Here is a 17,070-nt window from a genome sequence, read left to right as displayed (position 1 = left end):
CTGAACCCCAGATTCATTCCATCTCTGTGGTTACTTTTACAACCTATGCCCAGAATCTTGCAAAATAGAATCATGACTGCCATTGCATATAATCTTCATCTCCTTTACTCTCTGAATCAGCTAGTCCATTATTTTTTTCCTGGGAATTTCAAATAACCTGTCATTATTCATACTTTGTCATTTGTCCTTTATAAGTAGCCACACCAAACAAGCATCTTCTTAAATCTCCTTCCCATTCTAGTAACTCTTTCAAGTTTAAAACACAAGTGAGTTCTTCAGTCAACTCTTTACTGACGCCCAGACAAAAGTTAGAAAATTTCTCACTGAATTTGTTGAAAAACATACTTTCCAGCTAAGACATTAAGGAAAACAGCACTCTGTCCTTCTATGAGAAAGAAAAAAACCTAGAGGTGCTGGAATGGAACACAGACCTTCAGTGAACACTACTGGGTTGTTAAACACCAACATATTTCTAAGATGACAGACCTATATGGCAACTAGATCTTTTTTCTTTCCTAAGGTACTTAACAGCTTAAGCTATGTTACTCACAGATTTTGCTCCCCTCTGTTTTTACCACGTGTATCAACTCTTCCAAATGTCAGATCTCTAGGGTTTTTTTGTACCGTTTTTACTATCCCCTCTGTTACATCCTTCCTACATAAGTTTATTTCCACTTGCTTTTTTGCCACTGAACTAGACACACTCAATATTCCCCATTTTTACTTCTCAGTGAGTGACAGGTGCAGGAGAGAAGTACTTCTCTGCCTGACCACTATGAACACTGCTTCCTAGATTCACCTGTTGGGCTTTAAACTTCAGGGCTGGGAAGGAAGAGAAATTTCATTTCCATTACAGAGAATAAATAATACAATTTAACAAAAAGCAAGCTCCTGAAAACAAAATTCTGCTGCAGATGAGGGCAGATACACCTTTTGAGGTGTATGGAGAATTTTATTTCTCAGGTATGTTAGAATTTCCTGCTTGTCACAAACAGTTCTCTCTCCCAAAACCAGAAAGAATGTGACTATGACGTGTTCTGTATGTTTTGGGAAAAAAAAATTTGGGCTGCTCATTTGAAAGAAGTTTTAGGGCCTGCAACAAAGGCTTGAGAGCAGCAGCGAGATTTATGATAACACAAGATAAAAGGGAACCTCATAACAGTTGTAGTTTCTGCTCAAAAATTGCTTTGGTGGGGTCTAAAACTGGAAGATAATTTAAAAAATAAACACGCCCTATTAAAACAAACTAAATAACAGAAAAATAGTTACAGTTGCACTTGGAAGCATTTTACCTAAGTAGTTATCTTCTCTGAAATATGAAGTTGCTGAAAATACTTGCCAAAGAGCAGATACAAGATATCAACACAGGCAACTGAAATAAACTACTGAGACTAACATCGGGAGACTAGCTTTGAATCATTCCCTTCCACGAAATAGTTTGCTTCAAGTCAGGAACTACACCTAAAATTACTATATAATAAATTCTAGACTTCGATATTGTGTCATCACCATTGCAAGCTGATTTACTTGGAATTTCACCTGGACAGGATATAATTTATCAAGTTGTCATGGAATGTGTCACCACTCAACACAATCATGTTACATATTTAAGCACGTACACACTGATCATTTAAATTGGTAACATTCAGCACATCCTTAGAATTCCTGTGATCTGACAACTGTGAAGTTGTGAATCACAGAATATTCGGGGTTGGAAAGGACCTCAGAAGATCATCGAGTCAAATCCCCCCAGCCAGAGCAGGGCAAAAAAAAAATCCCAACAAACCACCAACTAGGGCAGCTCACTCAGAAAGGCATCCAGACAGGTCCTGAAAGTCTCCAGAGGAGACTCCACAACCTCTCTGGGCAGCCTGTTCCAGCGCTCTGTAACCCTCACAGTAAGTAAGTTCTTCACACTAAGGTGGAACTTCCTGTGCCCGAGTTTGACTCCATTGCCCCAGTGCCAATTTACAAAACAGAGAAACAGTAATTTCCAATACATGAAAAACATAAACTGCACTCACAGGACCAACAGATGGGGGATGGGGGGGAATATGTGCTATGCTTGCAAAACAATTAACTTTATTCCCAACTGCAAACCGAGCTCCCAAGCCCAGCACTTTCTACTGCTGTGTCTACAGTATTTTGTTAACAGTGAATGACTAGTAAAAGACAGGAGAACACCTGCAACTGAGACAGTAGCTATAGAGTCTGCTTCAGGTACCTGCCAGCTGGAAACACAATCATCAAGTTGTGATGCTGATGAAACACAGGACTTACGAACTAGGGGGCAAAGAAGTAATTACTCAACATATGACAAGCTGTCCCCTTAAAAACAGGCAGTCCGATTCGGGACAGCATGAGATTTTTTTTTTTTTAATTTATTTTTCATTTTGTGTGTATGACCAGGCCACATCACACGCCACGGGCTGAGGCCACAACTTCGGGTCGCGGACATGGCTGCTCAAGCGACCCCGGGGCTCCGCAGGCAATCCCCCACAGCCTGGCAGGGCACCGTGCCCCGGCGCAGGACCAGGCACACCTGCCCACCTGCCCACCAGACGGGAGGCGAGTCCGAAAGGCCGGAGGGCAGCGCACACCGTCAGCCAGCTCTGCCCCTGCCCGGCCTGCCTAGGACAGCAACAAGGGCCAGGCCGGGGGGCAGGAGCTGCTCCCCTCACCAAACACCCTTCCAGAGGCTGACGCAGCCCCAGCCCTACTCCCCTGCCTACAGGGGCGGGAACGGGCGCGAAACTTACTTTATCTTTGGCGGCAGAGGGGACGGAGGAGGCCGGCTGCCTGCCGCCCTTGCCGAGCTTTCTGCCCGCGCCGTCGCCGCCGCTCTCCACCTTGATGAGCCGGTGCTTGGGGGAGACGCGCCTGGCGCCGGGCGGCGTGGCCGGGCGCCGCTCGCTGTGGCTGCGGAAGAGGCGGGGGGAGCCGGCGGGGGCCGCGGCGCAGCACGACGAGGAGGAGAACGCCCTGGCGGCCGCCTCGCCCAGCTCCTCGGGCGCCGAGTAGTCCGGGCGGCACATGGCGCGCAGCTTGCGCAGCGACGAGCCCGGCCCGCTGTAGGGGTCCTCGAAGTCGCGGTCCTTCTGGGCGCGGTAGGCGCGGAGCAGGTCGCTGGTCTCGTCGCGCAGGCGGCCGTGCGGGAAGCCGGGCGAGGTGTGGTGCTGGAGGTGGAGGTGCGCGGGCCCGTCGGGGCGGGGCGCGCCGCCGGTGCCGTTGCGTTTCTCTCGGTAGTCGGGCCGTGGGGGCTGCGGGGGGCTCTTGGTCTTGCTGTTGCCCAGGCTGAAGTACTTGTTCAGCCATTTGGCCATCGTTCCTTGCCGGCCGCGGCCCTTCAGCGCAGCCTGCTGCCCCCGGCGCCCTGCGCGCCAGCCCCGCTCGCCGCCGGCATGGAGGAGCAGGGCGGCGGGGCAGGGCAGGCCGGCCGCCCCCGCCGCGCACACGCCTCGCTTCGGCTGCCAGCCGCGGAGCGGGCCCCGCCGCAGCCCCGAGTGCCGGCGGCCCCGCGCTCCGGGCCCCCGCGCTCCGGCCGCCCCGGGCTCTCGCGAGCGCAGCCCCCGCGCCTGCCGCGCCGCCCGGCCTGACCTCAGCACGCACCGGCGGGCGGGGACGCCGGGAGGGCCGGGCCGGGGGAGCCGGGGCGGGGAAGAAGGAAGGAAGGGAGGAAGGAAGGAAGGGAGCCGGCGGAGCGCTGCCTTGCGCTGGCCCGCCCCGCGGCTCCCTGCCGCCTCCTCGCAGGCGCGGGATGCGCGGCGGCGGCGGCAGCGTCTCCGAGGAGCCGTGCTGGTTGGGGCTGTTCCCGGCCCCGCGCAGGGAGGAGGCAGGGGAGGCCAGTCAGCCCTGCCGGGCCGAGCTGCAGCGCTGTGCCCGCGCAGGGGCCGCGGAGCCGAGCTGCCGCCGCGGGCAGACGGGTGCCTCTGCTTCCTCAGCCCGCCTCAGGTCCGGGAGCCTCTGTCCGTCCCCATCGCCGTGGAGTTTCAGCCGCTCTCTGTGCAGGCTGGGCTCTGACTTTCCCAGCTGGCCCCTGTGGAAGGGCACCGAGCCCGCGGCTCGCCAAGGCTGACGCTGAGCAAGCCGGATCGCGTGTGTTTTGTCGGTGGGTGTCTTTCCCGGGTGCACGGACGCGTTCTCAGCTTGGACAGCAGAGGTCCCGACGTGCTTTCTGTGCAGAGGGTGGCCCGAAATTAGAATTGAAATGGTAAGCTCCTGTTGAACGTGGGAAAGGCAATGTTACGCAGTTTTGGGAGAGGTGTGAAGATGTGAGGAGCTAGTCACGTTTTACGCTATTGCTTGTAATAATTTGGGAGATGGACCTCTTCCTATCGTCTCTTTTTATATGCAGGGTACAGGGAGGAAAGAGAAACCCTTTATCTACTTTTCATTACAAATTACCTGTGCAGTGCCCTGTTGCATGTGGGAAACACTTGGGTAGCACCTTGTTGAAGCCCAGCATCAGAGCACCAGAGCATTTTTTGAGATTTACAATGAATGTTTTTATGATCTTCTGGTTCCTATATCAAATACCAAGAAGGAAAACGCTACACCTTGCTCAGAATGTTAAGGGATGTTCTTATGTGAGGGGTGGTGATGCTACATTGCAAATTGCAGTAGGAGCAGGAAAGGCAACATTCTACATATGTAGGAATATCTGTCTTCAATAGTATTTTATTCTTGACTGACTTTGTAGTCATACGTTTGTAGTACATTTTACACACCCACCTGCAGTCACTAATTTCGAGGGCAGAATGGAGGCAGTTATCTTCATGAGTTAACTATCTTGATGAGCTGAAGATGGATTGGATTTTCACATTAAGTTTTTTATCTGGTTTTATGGACTATTTAAACCATTCTCTTGGCTGCACATTCACTTTAGGAAGCCTCATTTTCTCTTTCTGTTGCAAAAGAAGTATTTGCGTTGGGTAATGATCATGCAGCTTGCTCAAGGTAAGTGTGTGTGTGTATATATATCTCCTGGGAACAAAGCTGTTCTACTATGAATACAGAGTTCAATTATAATTTCTTCCTGGTACAAGTTCCTGCAGCATTGCCATCAGCCTGTGAGGAAAGGATGGCATGCTCCTTCTTCTGGCTTGGGCAACTGGAAGCACTTCTTTTTTTACATCCCTAGTGCTGTTCTCCCGTCTCTGCTCAGAATTCATCCCATCCCATCCAATTCAGTTTTTTTTCAGAGGAACTTTGCAGCTTGAGCCTGGGAAGTATCCCATTTCTTGACTGGCTAGTACCAGGGTTTTTCAGAGGGCTGCTAGACCGAACGATTGCTGTTTCTAGGAAGGGCATGTTTGGGACCCTTTATACAAGGGTTAATTTTTACCCTGAAAAAAACAGAGTTTCAGTTTATTACCGCTCTCATTGCCCAGAAGTCTAGCATCTTCCTAATTTCTGTTCTGCCAGTGCTTCCACTAGGAAGGTGGACCTGCACCTGCAGCACTCCTGGTCCCTGTTCTGCATCATTTTCACACAGCCTTTTGAGGAATTAGGCTTCAGCTTTTCAGAGCTCTGACTGGAGGTATGGCTTCTAGTCTGTTGGTTTCTGGTTGGGTTTTTGTTGTTGTTATGTTGTTTTTGTTGGGTTTGGTTGGTTGGGATGGTTGTTTTTTTGGGGGTTTTTTTGGGGGGGTGTTTGTTGGTTTTGTTTTGTTTTTTTGCCAAACATAGGGATGGAGGGACAGTAGTGAAAGAGAAATTTCTTGAAACTTCTCTCTGGAATTGCAGATCTTAAAATGTTATTATTTGAATTTCACATCTGCTTCCACTTGGTTCTGCATCTCTTGAAATAAAGGTACTGATTTGCAATTAGAGAATTAGTAAAAAGATATTATCTCCACGGAGACATAATTAACAGCTGGAATTTGGTAAGTGTATATTATTCCACACAAGTAATTCATTTGTGCTGACATTGCACACTTCTGATCACATTAATGTAATTAAGAAATGAAGTTAAGTAGCAACTACTCTGGAATTTACAAGATGTTTATTTTCTTTCATGCTTCTGGTTTCTTCATGTAACAAGTGTTGCAATACATGCATTGCATTTCAAATTAAGATAAAGATTAAAAAGTAGCAAGTGAAATACAGAGCAAAGAACTTTCTTGATAATTAAACACTCAAGAAGTGCTGCCATATCGAAATGTACAGTTACCCTACAAGAGAACAAGTGCAACACTTTCAGTATTGATCAGATCTTCACACTGAAATATCCACAACAAAGCCGGAAACAAAGAAAATCCTTCTGGTTATTATGGCTTTGGGCTAGGCAAAAAGTCATAAATGTTCTCTTTCTTTATATGGTTCTATTTTGGTGACTAATGTCAGATAGTTCAGAAAGGGTGTGTAGCATCCATACTGCATTTGGATTCCTGCTATTTGTGCATATTGCGTCATGTCCAGGTTATGATTACAGATCGGTTTGTTTACCCACAGGCTACCAGGATTCAGAGTGTTTTCCTTTTTTGTGTGTGTGTATGACCAAACATGGGTTTACTAGGGACATCTTGGCTATTAGAAAATATTTCTTCACAGAAAGAGTGGTGAAGCATTGGAACAGGCTGCCCAGGGAGGTGGTAGAGGCACCATCCCTGGATATGTTCAAAAAAGGGGTAGACATGGTGTTTCTTAAGATGGTTTAGTGGTTAAGGGTTGTAGGATGGATGGTTGGAGTTGATGATCTTGAAGGTCTTTTCTAACCTTGACGATTCTATGTTTCTGTCTGATTTTTCTACTTTCAAGAATGACATCTTCCAGCAACTAGTTTATTCCTGAGTAAATAAAAGTGAGTATACTGTGACCATCGTAGAATACCAGGTTGGAAGGGACCTCAGGGATCATTTGGTCCAATCTTTCTTGGCAAAAACATTGTCTGAACACAACTGCCCAGGACCCTGTTCAGCCACATCTTAAAAGTGTCCAGTGTTGGGGAACCCATCACTTCCCTGGGGAGATTATTCTGGTGGCTGATTGTTCTCACTCTGAAAAATTTTCCTCTTGTCCAGTGGGAATATCCCCAGGAGTAACTTGTACCCCTCATCTTTTTCATATGACTCCTTGTAAAAAGGGAGTCTCCATCTTCTTGGTAGCCATCCATTAAATACTGGATCATGGTGATGAAGTCTCCCCTAAGCCTTTTCTTCAAGCTGAACAAACCCAGCTCTCTCAGCCTTTCCTCATACAACAGGCTTCCCAGCCTTTTAATCATCTTTGTAGCCCTTCTTTGGACCCTCTCCAGCCTGTCCACATCTTTTTTGCATAGCAGGGACAAAAACTGCACACAATATTCCAGGTGTGGCCTGACAAATGCTGAGTAGAGCTGGACAATGGCTTCTTCATCTCTCCTGGTGATGACCTTGTTGATGCAGCCCAGCATCCTGTTGTCTTTCTTTGCCACTGCAGAACAGTGGTGACTCATACTGAGCCAGTTATCCACCAAGACCTCCAGGCCCCTTTCCACAGAGCTGGTCTCCAGCCAGCTGGATCCCAGCCTGTGCTGCACTCCTGAGTTATGTTTTCCCAGGTGCAAGACATACACTTGTCCATGTTGAACTTAATAAAGTTCTTCTTGGCTAACTTTTCCAGCCTTTCCAGATCATCTTGCAGAGTGGCCCTCCTTTCCAGAGCTGTCCTCTTCCACACTCAGTTTGGTGACATCAGCAAACTTCACCAGGGTATACTTGATCCCATCATCCCTCCTATCATGTTTTGGTTATTTAAGTCCAACCAATTTTTCCCATATTTTCAGGCTGCAGGAAAAGACAAGTAGATAATATTCCTCTTGAATTTTACTTTTGTGATGATCTCTTTCCCTCCAAGATCTGATGTTGTTCAGGTTCAATCATCTTTAGTTTTCTTGTATTGTGTGGGTTAACCAAAGTGAGATTTTGAAGCGGTTTGCCACCTACAGCTGTCCTGTAGAATCTGAAAAAGCAGCTTTATAAAGCCAGTTGGAATTAAAGTACCAGATGTTTGCAGGCATTCTACTTGTCATCTCCTTGTATGTAAGGAAATGTAAGTTGTTAGTAAGGAAGGTTGTTCTTAAGTTCGTGAAAGGGGATAAGAATGTAGAAAATGTGCTGTTGTTGGACCCCTCAGCTCTCCCTCTCAGCCCTGGTAATACAAGGGGTAGTGAAAGGGGGGTGAGTGGGCCTCTGGAGGATACAGATTCCAGGCTGGTGGCTGGGAGAATGAGAGGACAGTGTCCTGCTGTTCACGGCCCTTTAAGGCAAGCAGTCAGAGTGGAGGGACAACCTGTTGATGTGCATGTCTCTCTTAAAGCATCAGACCTGTTAAATTCAAAACAGTCTTGTGGGGCTGATCTGGAGAAAGTGTTGGAGCTACTCAAGATGATGATAATTCATAACCCCACCTGGGAGAACATCCATGCATTTTAGAAATCCTCTTCAGTAATGAGGAAAAGAAAGGAGTTGGGAAAAGCTAAAAAATTGGAGCATAAATATCCACAAGATGACATTAACCATGTTATGCACAGGGTGAACCCTGACTGGAATCCTGACTCTGGGAGGGACCTGGACAGACTGAAGTCATGTCAGCAATTAATTTTGTATGGGGTTCAGAATGGGACCTGCAAAACAAGACAAACAAATGTGTCTATGAGTTTAAACACAGTCTGACAAACAATTTTCAATCTCCTTTGAAAGACTATGCGAGCCTGTTAAAAAAATGATATATTTGGCCTCTGAAGATAACTGGAAAATGTTTGACATGCTGTCTATGTATCAGTCAGCCCTTGATAACAAGAAGTATTGCAAGCAAATAGCAGAGGCCAGGGCAGAGTGAGACGTGTGGGATCATTGCCTATGAGGCACTGCTGAAATCAAGCCCTATTAGGGTTAAATCCGTGTGCATATTGTAAACAAGAAAGATGTTGGAAAAGGGATTGTCCCCAATCCCTGGCAGAAAAGGGTGCCTCTAGGTCTTAATGAGATCCTATCTCTGAAATAGTGACAATAGCTGGAGGTGGGGACTCAGAGTGACAGGAACTGGGGACAGAATTAAATTCCCCAGAAGAGCACCTTGTTATAATAAAGCTGGGGAAGGACAGGGTTAATATTTTTGTAGATACGGAAAATAGTTATTCTGTTTTAAATTTTTGTAAGAGTCCTTTAAAGAAGTTTTTTATGCGAGTTGTTGGTGTGACAGGGAAAAGAGGTTAAGCCCTTTTTCCAACCCTTCTGGTGTAAGTTGGGAAAATGGGCCTTTACTCATGAATTTTTATGTATCTCTAAATGCCTGTTACCGTTTTTCAGGAAGGATCTCTTGACCAAAATAAGGGCTCAAATTATTAATAAATAAATACATAAACATATTTGTTGACTTTTTTTTGTTTTAAGAAAACATCATGGAGGCCTAAGTATTTTTTACAGATTGACTAAAAAAAAAAAAAAAAAGGAACCTGAACTCTGTCCTGAAGGATGTGAAGATGCTGTTAACCCTTTTTATGCATGGGTCACTGAAGTACCAGGGAGAGCAAAAGCTGTGCAATCGGGTTTGAAATAACAGAAAAAAGATCGGGTGAGGGCTGGCCTGCTTGCTTGCATGAAAACAAACTATGGGTCAACATGTATTTGTGCAGCAGTAACTGCTGTACTAGAACAAGAGGGACACCACTGGCTGTCATGCAGTACGATAACACCTTATCAAGCTGTCAAGCTGTCTTTGTAGAACAGGGGGTCATTGAATGGAAAGTTAAACCTGACAACTTTGTTACCAGTGGCAGCAGGGGGAGGTGGGGGAGGAGGGGGAAGAGATGGTGGGGGGACAGGGAAAGAAAAGTTAACTCATGCCTGTTTGCAAACAGTTGAGCAGGTATATTCTAGCTGGCCAGACCGGCAGGATACACCCTTGGGAAAAGGCCCAGGTGGAGCTGTTCATGGATAGCAGCAGCTTTAGAAATAAAGGCCTCCTTGCTCACACTCCTCCTCCAGCATTTGCAGTGCATGCAATCAAAGCAGGAAAGTGAGTCCTGATTAAATCCTAGGAGGAAACCAAGCTGCAGCCAGATGAGAAGGTCTGTTCCAAGTGTTGCTCACTACTGACACAGCAGTGAGGATGGTTGAGAGAGGCTGGAGTCATTACACTCAACTCACGGGACCAGTGGATCCTCCAGCTGCAACTCAACAGTGGGATATAGGTCCCACCAACAATCCCTTGCACCTCACACTGAAGAAGCAGCAACCTGCACACATTTAAGTTTAGAGGTTAACTCATGAACTCTTGGGAGTGGGGGTTGCAACTGTTATTATTCATATTGGACTAATTTTTTGTTGTTGTTTAGAAAAACGCAGGTTTTGGGAAATGAAAGAAGAGCAGATAATGGCAGTACTCATGATAACACTAGTGCTATTTTTCAGCCTGATGAAGAGTCAAGGAAAAGACTTGAGAGCTGATGACAAGTAGAGGGGATCTGCAGGATACCCAATCAAGCAGTGGGTAAATGTAAACGAGGGAAACACACCACAAGCTATACAGTTAGATGCTTGTCAGTAGTGAAAAAAAGTATTTGTGCCCTGAAGCATTACACAAGTGCATAGGGGATGGCTGTGTCCTGGATGGAGTAATGTGTGGTGGACAATTACTTTTCAGGGATGGATAGGAGGTCAAGGAGAGGCTCTGAAGAAACAACTTCATAAATTTCAAGGGAACAACTGATCCAAACTGTCAGCATTTGCAGTGTAACCCTATAGCAATCGCTATCTGGAGGGCTGATAAAGAAGTTAATTTTATTTATGGACTTGGGGCAGATGTAACTGGCGCTGATATGGTGGGTCGGTTTAAAATAGGAGTATGGAAACCCAAGTTTAAAGGATGTAGAAGATTTGAAACAAACTTTTGAAATTGAAACAGGGTATGGAGATACCAATGCCTGGGTGGAATGGGTTAAACAGAGAGTACAGAGTTAAAATTGGAGCAATTGTTATGCTTGTGCCTCGGAGATACCCATGGCACATATTGTTCTCTTCCCACTGGGATGGACAAAAGATCCACAAGGGATGTGGTGTATGACTGCCCTGTACCAAGAAAAGGCTGCATGGGGTAAGCAAAATCTGCAAGTCTCTCTAACTGCTATTTCCTGCCCTGCAAACTAAAGATATCATGAGTTTTCTCCTCCATGACTGGTAACCATACAGCTTGTCTTTCACAACAGGAGGTAAAGGATACCAAGTTTTCAGGCAAATTTGAATTGTGTGTTAGTTCCTTGGATATCACTGAGAATGATGCAGGGAACTACGCTTCACTATAAATCCCCAGGGCAGATCTGTGGTGGTGCTGCTGAGGGAAAATCTTGCAATCTGTATTGCCTGCAAATGGAAGAGGCACATGTGCTGTTGTTCATTTGACAGTTCCATTCACCCTGGCATTTGAAAAAGAGCCCTCAATCTCAAACACAAGGATTAAGAGAAGTTTAGGAGTATCATTTGATGCGTGAATATACATTGATTCAATTGGAGTTCCTAGGTGAGTTCTAGATGAGCGTAAGGTGAGAAACCAAATAGCAGCAGGGTTTGAATATTTTTAATTTTGGTGGGTAACAGTGAAGAAGAATGTGGATTGGATGAATTACATTTATTATAATCAGCAAAGGTTTAGCAATTTTACCAGAGATGCAGTAAAGGGGATTCCAGAACAGTTAGAGGCTACTAGTAGAATGGCTTGGGAAACCCGAATAGCCCTAGAAATGATTTAGCTGAAAAAGGACGAGTATGTGTAATGTTAGGGAATAGATGTCATACCTTCATACCCAATTATACAGCACCAGATGGTACCACAGCAAATGCTCTTCAAGGACTTAGAACCTTAGCAGAAGAGGTAGCTGAGAATTCTGGAATAGTTTTCTAACTGGGTGGTCAGATTCTTGGTTAGGCAAGCAGAAAGGGATGGTTTTATCCAATCTTACCTCCAGTAGATCCTACTCCCCTGCCAGAGAAAGTATGTCTTCTGGAAGATGATGAAATCTCCTGGAAAGGAGAATGTAATATAATTTTATCTGCTCTAGAAGCATCAGGTAAAACCATGCCATAAAATGCAAAAAGCAATACAATGATGAAAAGAAAAAGGAAGGAAATGATGAGAAGACTTAATACTATTTTTGCAGAAGCTACAGCTGTCTTCCATTAGGTATTACTGCAGAGAACACAATTTCTTAGAAGTGAAATGTATCCAAAGGCTTGTGTGGCAATATTTCAACATTTGGGCAAAAAACCCCCGATTCATACCAGAAGAGTGATTAGCAAGTTGGTCAAGTACTCAACCCAAGGAAAGAAGGTTGTACAACCCTACAATGAAAGGGGAGAAACAAAGAAGATGGAGCCAGCCTTATAGGCAGGGTATGGTAGCAAGTAAAGAGGGACAGGACATCAGGTGGTTATGCTAGGCATACTGGATGGGCTGTGAACCTTGGAGTACCCAGCCAATGGGGAAACCAAGGGGGGAGAATTGGGTCAGGATTAGGGAATAAAAAGGTGGGCTGAGTGTCCCGCCGGTGTGCTTGCTTTGTGGGTCACCCCCTCTTGCAAGAACGTAAGTAAAATGTGCTTCCCTGAGGAGTCTATCTGAGGCTTTGCTGTTGGCTGTTGTAGCATTTCTCATACTGCATAAGGCAGGATGTGGTCTGAGTCAAAAACCTGCACTAGCATGACACAGTCATTTTCTAGATGGATAAGCCTACTGGGTACCCTACTGAGATGTCACTATTCGTACAAAACCGAAAGCTGTTGTTACCTGAAACTATAAGAGAAACAATATTTTGAGGATCCTTAGAAAATTATGATGGCACTAAGTTGTAGTTTTAATTAAAGCTTGTTTTTAAACATAATATTATGATCAGCATAGTGCATGCTGGGGTGCAGTGCTATTATGCCCTGGATCCCTGAGGAGCTGGAATTGTCCATTCAGAACCAGCATTTTGTGGCAGAGGTGGTGGAGGATCTTGCTGTGCCCCTTCTGGTCCTCTTCAGGCTGGATGAAGACACATTGAACCAGCTCCTGGAGGCCTCCCTCCAAAACCTCGTGCTGACATCTTTGCACCCAACTGTTGAGGCTGCCATGCAACGGGGCATCAGGGGGACCCATCAGCTGCTGGGCCTGCAGGGCTGTTGTGCTGCCGAGAGGCGGGAGCGTCCTGCTGCCTCCCCAAGGGGGCCTCCTGACTCCGGTCCAGGCCCCTCCAGCAGCCTTGCTGGAGCCCCTGAAGAGGAGCGTCCCACCACCTCCACTGCTGCTCTTCAGGGGTGTCCCAGAAGCACCACCAGCGTCCCCATTCCCGCCCGTGGGGAGCAGGAAGAGCAGGTCGAGGATCCGGAGGAAGCTGTGCCCGGTCCCTCGACTCCCAGCCAGGGCAGGGACTGCTCCCCTGGGACGCCACGGCGAGCCCCGAAGAGGAGAGCCAGCAGTCCCCAGGACTCCTCGCAGCCCCCCAAGAGGCCACCCCGCCAGCAGCAGTAGAACTAGTCAGGCTGGCTGGGTTGGGCTTTCTCTGGCTGTCACCTCTCCCTCTGCTGCTGCTGCTGCTGCTGCTGCTGTTCCAGCAAGCTGTTTTCTTGCCAGAGAATATCATCATCCGTCAAGACAGGTGGCCTTGCCCTGCCCCCCTGAGTAGAACTGACGCAGCTCCTCCAAGGCTTTTCTGGACTCACCGGGACCCTGGACTCAAACACCCCATCTGCTGCTGGGTCCAGTTTGGGACTTTTCTGTGCAGAGGCAGGGATGGGTACTGCCCACTGCACCAGCCTCCAGTGGTACCCTGCCAAGGCAGCACGCCCAAGAACTTCAGCAAGGGGAAGCACAAAGTCCTGTACCTGTGGAGGGATGACGCCAGGCACCAGCACTTGCAGAGAGCTGCCCAGATAGAAAGGAGCTCTGCAGACAGAGCCCTGGAGGTCGCGGTGGGTACCAAGCGGATCCCCAGCCAATGACCTGCCCTTGCCACAGGGAAAACTAACGGTGTCCTGGGCTGCATTCAGAAGACTTTGGCCAGCCAGACGAGGAAAACAAGTGAGCTGGAGCTGTTAGGCTGGTGAGGAGAAGCTGAGATCCATGTTGAAAAAGGCCTGAAGGGAGGAGGCTGAGAAGAAGATGGAGCCAGGCTCTTTCCAGTGGTGTATGGTGACAGGAGAATGGAAACTGAAGAGGAGTCTGGACCTGATCCTGGGTAAGTGATCCTTCTGAATACCATAATTATGCTTCATAGAAATACAGAAGACACTTCTCATGAAAAAATTCAAAAGTACCTACGGGAATGCAACCAACCCCAGTCTATTAAGCAACTTTTCAAAAGCTATTCAGCTTATAATGTTGTGTTTCAGAAATTACAGACTTGGTCCCTATGAGTGAAGTATTTAGCCAGCAGTGGTACACCCCTTCCTGCCTTCACGTTGTCTCATCTCCAGTCTCCACCAATTAGGAAGCAAGTGAAACCTGGGAGAGTGTCCTTTCTCAGCCTTTACCTTCTACAACAAGAACATCCCCTGAAGTTTGTGTGACTAAGCTTAAAAAACATGATCATCAGGAAATATGGGTCAACCCAATAAGGCTTTTTGTACCTATTGGAGAAAACAGATGACAATGGGAGCGAAATGCTGGAGAAATGTTTACCTTGTACTGAATGTATTGTATTCAGGAGCACACGGAGACATGGCTTAGCTGCTTCGGTTACACTGACACTGCCACTTCAAAGGATGAGTCCTTTCCTTTGGTAGAACTTTCTGTTGTGCTGCTTATGGTCCTTCTGAGCATAGGAACCAGCCGAGCAGAACTGACTTATTTCTCTTGTAACAATTAACTGGCCATCCAGTCAGCAAGCACACCGTGTTCGAAGATCCCATGTCTGATTCCCTTTCCCTCACAGACCTGAAGAGAGCTGCAAAGCTGAGAAGCTACAGAGCAGGAGATCTGGGACGTGCAGGATGTGCAAAGGAGGCTTTAGCTGTGTGTCCAGGCACACAGTCCCCAGGGCCACCCTGTGGGTGGGGAGCTTCAAGGGAACATCTACATAGGTGCAACTGACAGACCTGAGTTACCCATGCAACCTTCCTGGGAGTGATGCAGAGAGGCAGAATGACTCCACTGACAACAGGACATTCATACCAATGGAAAACCAAACAAGCTGGTAAGAAAAGTTTTCTTTACTTGTCATTCAGATGCTGGCAAAAGCACTGGTTATCTATCAGCTTAGCTAAGTGATACTGTTTATATTCCTTTTATGGGAAATTTCTTCCTCTTGATGCAAAAACATGCCCACTGCCTGTGACTGAAGTCAGGCAAGTCTCATTCCTTTCTTTGCTTACCAAAGACTGAGAAACAATTTGTTCTTTTCACCATCTTGTAGGGAACCGCTGGAAGCGGAAAGCTGCCATGTGGAGTCCTACACAACTAGTTGCATAAGCAGCTGAAAGAGAAGGTGAATCAAGTCAGTTTGCAGAGGTAAAAGCCATCCAGCTGGCTTTGGACATTGTTGAGGGAGAGGGGTGGCCAAGACTCTGTCCCTACACTGACTCATGGATGGCAGCAAATGCCTTGTGGGGTTGGCTAAAGCAGTGGCAGCAGAACAACTGGCAGCAAAAAGGTAAACCTGTTTGTGTTGCTGAGCTGTGGAAAGACATTGCGGCTCGGATAGGGAAACTGGTGGTGAAAGTGTGTCATGTAGATGCACACGTGCCTCTGAGTCGAGCCCCTGAGGAACATCAACACAACCAACGAGCTGATGAAGCTGCTCAAGTGTTCCAAAGAGCCTCAGACTGGGAACATAAGCGTGAGCTCTTTCTGGCTCGATGGGCCCATGACACTTCAGGTCATCAGGGCAGAGATGTAACATACAAATGGGCTCATGTCCGAGGAGGGGTGGATTTAACCATGGACACTGTTGCACAGGTGATCCATGACTGTGAGACGTGCTGCAATTAAACAGGTGACATGGTTGAAACCTTTGTGGTATGAGGGGAGGTGTTTATGTCATTTATCAATGGAAATAAGTATTTGGGGGAATGGGAAAAAAATTTAGATTTATGCACCTTCAGGTTCTTTAGATGGTCACGAACCTGCTCTACTCCTACAGTGGGGGGTGATTCACTCTCCCAGTCCCTGCTTTCACCTGTTGTAGCCTTTGTGTTGAGGCTGGAGCACTTGCCAGAGAAGACTGAAGCAAAGAAGTCCTTGAGAACCTCAGCCTTCTCAATATCCTGGGTTACTACCTCACCCATTTCCTTCAGGAGAGGGCCTACACTCTCGTTGAATGTCCTTTTCTCCCCAACATACCTAAAGAACCTTTTCTTATTGTTTTTAACATCCCTGGCGAGATTTAATTCTCGCAGGGGTTTGTGTCTCCTCACCTCATCCCTAGCTGCTCAGACAACCTCTCTGTAATCCTGCCAGCATACCTGCCCTAGCTTCCACCCCGTGTGCTTTCTTCTTCAGTTTGAGCTTTTTGAGGATCTGCTTGCTCATCCACACCAGCCTGCTGGAGTTTCTACCTGACTTTCTCTTAATAGGGATTCATTGCCCTTGGGCCTGGAGAAGGTGATCCTTAAATATCAGCCAGCTTTCATGGGACCCTCTTCCCACCAGGATGTTATCTCAAGACACTCTCGCAAGCAGATCCCTGAAGAGGCTGAAATCTGCCCTTCTGAAGTCAAGGGTAGTAAGCTTGCTGTGAGCCCTCCTTGCTGCCCTAAGGACCTTGAACTCCACCATTTCGTGGTCACTATAACCTAGGCTGCCCTTGAGCTTAATATTCCTCACCAGCCCTTCCTCATTCGTGAGGATGGGGTCCAGCATAGCACCTCTCTTGTTGGTTCGTCCATTACTTGGAAAAGGAAGTTGTCATCCTCGCACTCTAGGAGCCTCCTCTGTGATGTCACCTTGGCCTTTCTTCCCCTTGATCTTAACCCATACGCTCTCAGTTGGCTCCTCATCCATCCCCAGGGATGCACTCCAGCTGGTCTTTGACATAGAGGGCAACACCCCCACCCTGTCTCCCCTGTCTGTCCTTCCTAAAGAGTTTGTAGCCCTCCATTCTGATGCTCCAGTCATAGG

At 47.2% G+C, this 17,070-nt stretch overlaps 1 protein-coding gene across 3 annotated transcripts in view; it reads right to left on the bottom strand.

Annotated features, from left to right (window-relative positions):
- Nucleotides 1–3,587, bottom strand: part of SHB (SH2 domain containing adaptor protein B) — a 69,591-nt gene extending 66,004 nt beyond the window's left edge. For all 3 annotated transcript variants that reach the window (XM_051643111.1, XM_051643110.1, XM_051643112.1), the window contains exon 1: nt 2,760–3,587. In XM_051643111.1, coding sequence (XP_051499071.1) covers nt 2,760–3,323 — 564 coding nt within the window. In that variant the 5' untranslated portion in view covers nt 3,324–3,587. The remainder of the gene's footprint in view (nt 1–2,759) is intronic.
- Between the last annotated feature and the right edge of the window lie 13,483 nt (nt 3,588–17,070).

The sequence above is a fragment of the Apus apus genome, chromosome Z (assembly GCF_020740795.1).
Source record: "Apus apus isolate bApuApu2 chromosome Z, bApuApu2.pri.cur, whole genome shotgun sequence".
Lineage (NCBI taxonomy): Eukaryota > Metazoa > Chordata > Aves > Apodiformes > Apodidae > Apus > Apus apus.
This window is presented reverse-complemented; position numbering and strand designations above follow the sequence as displayed.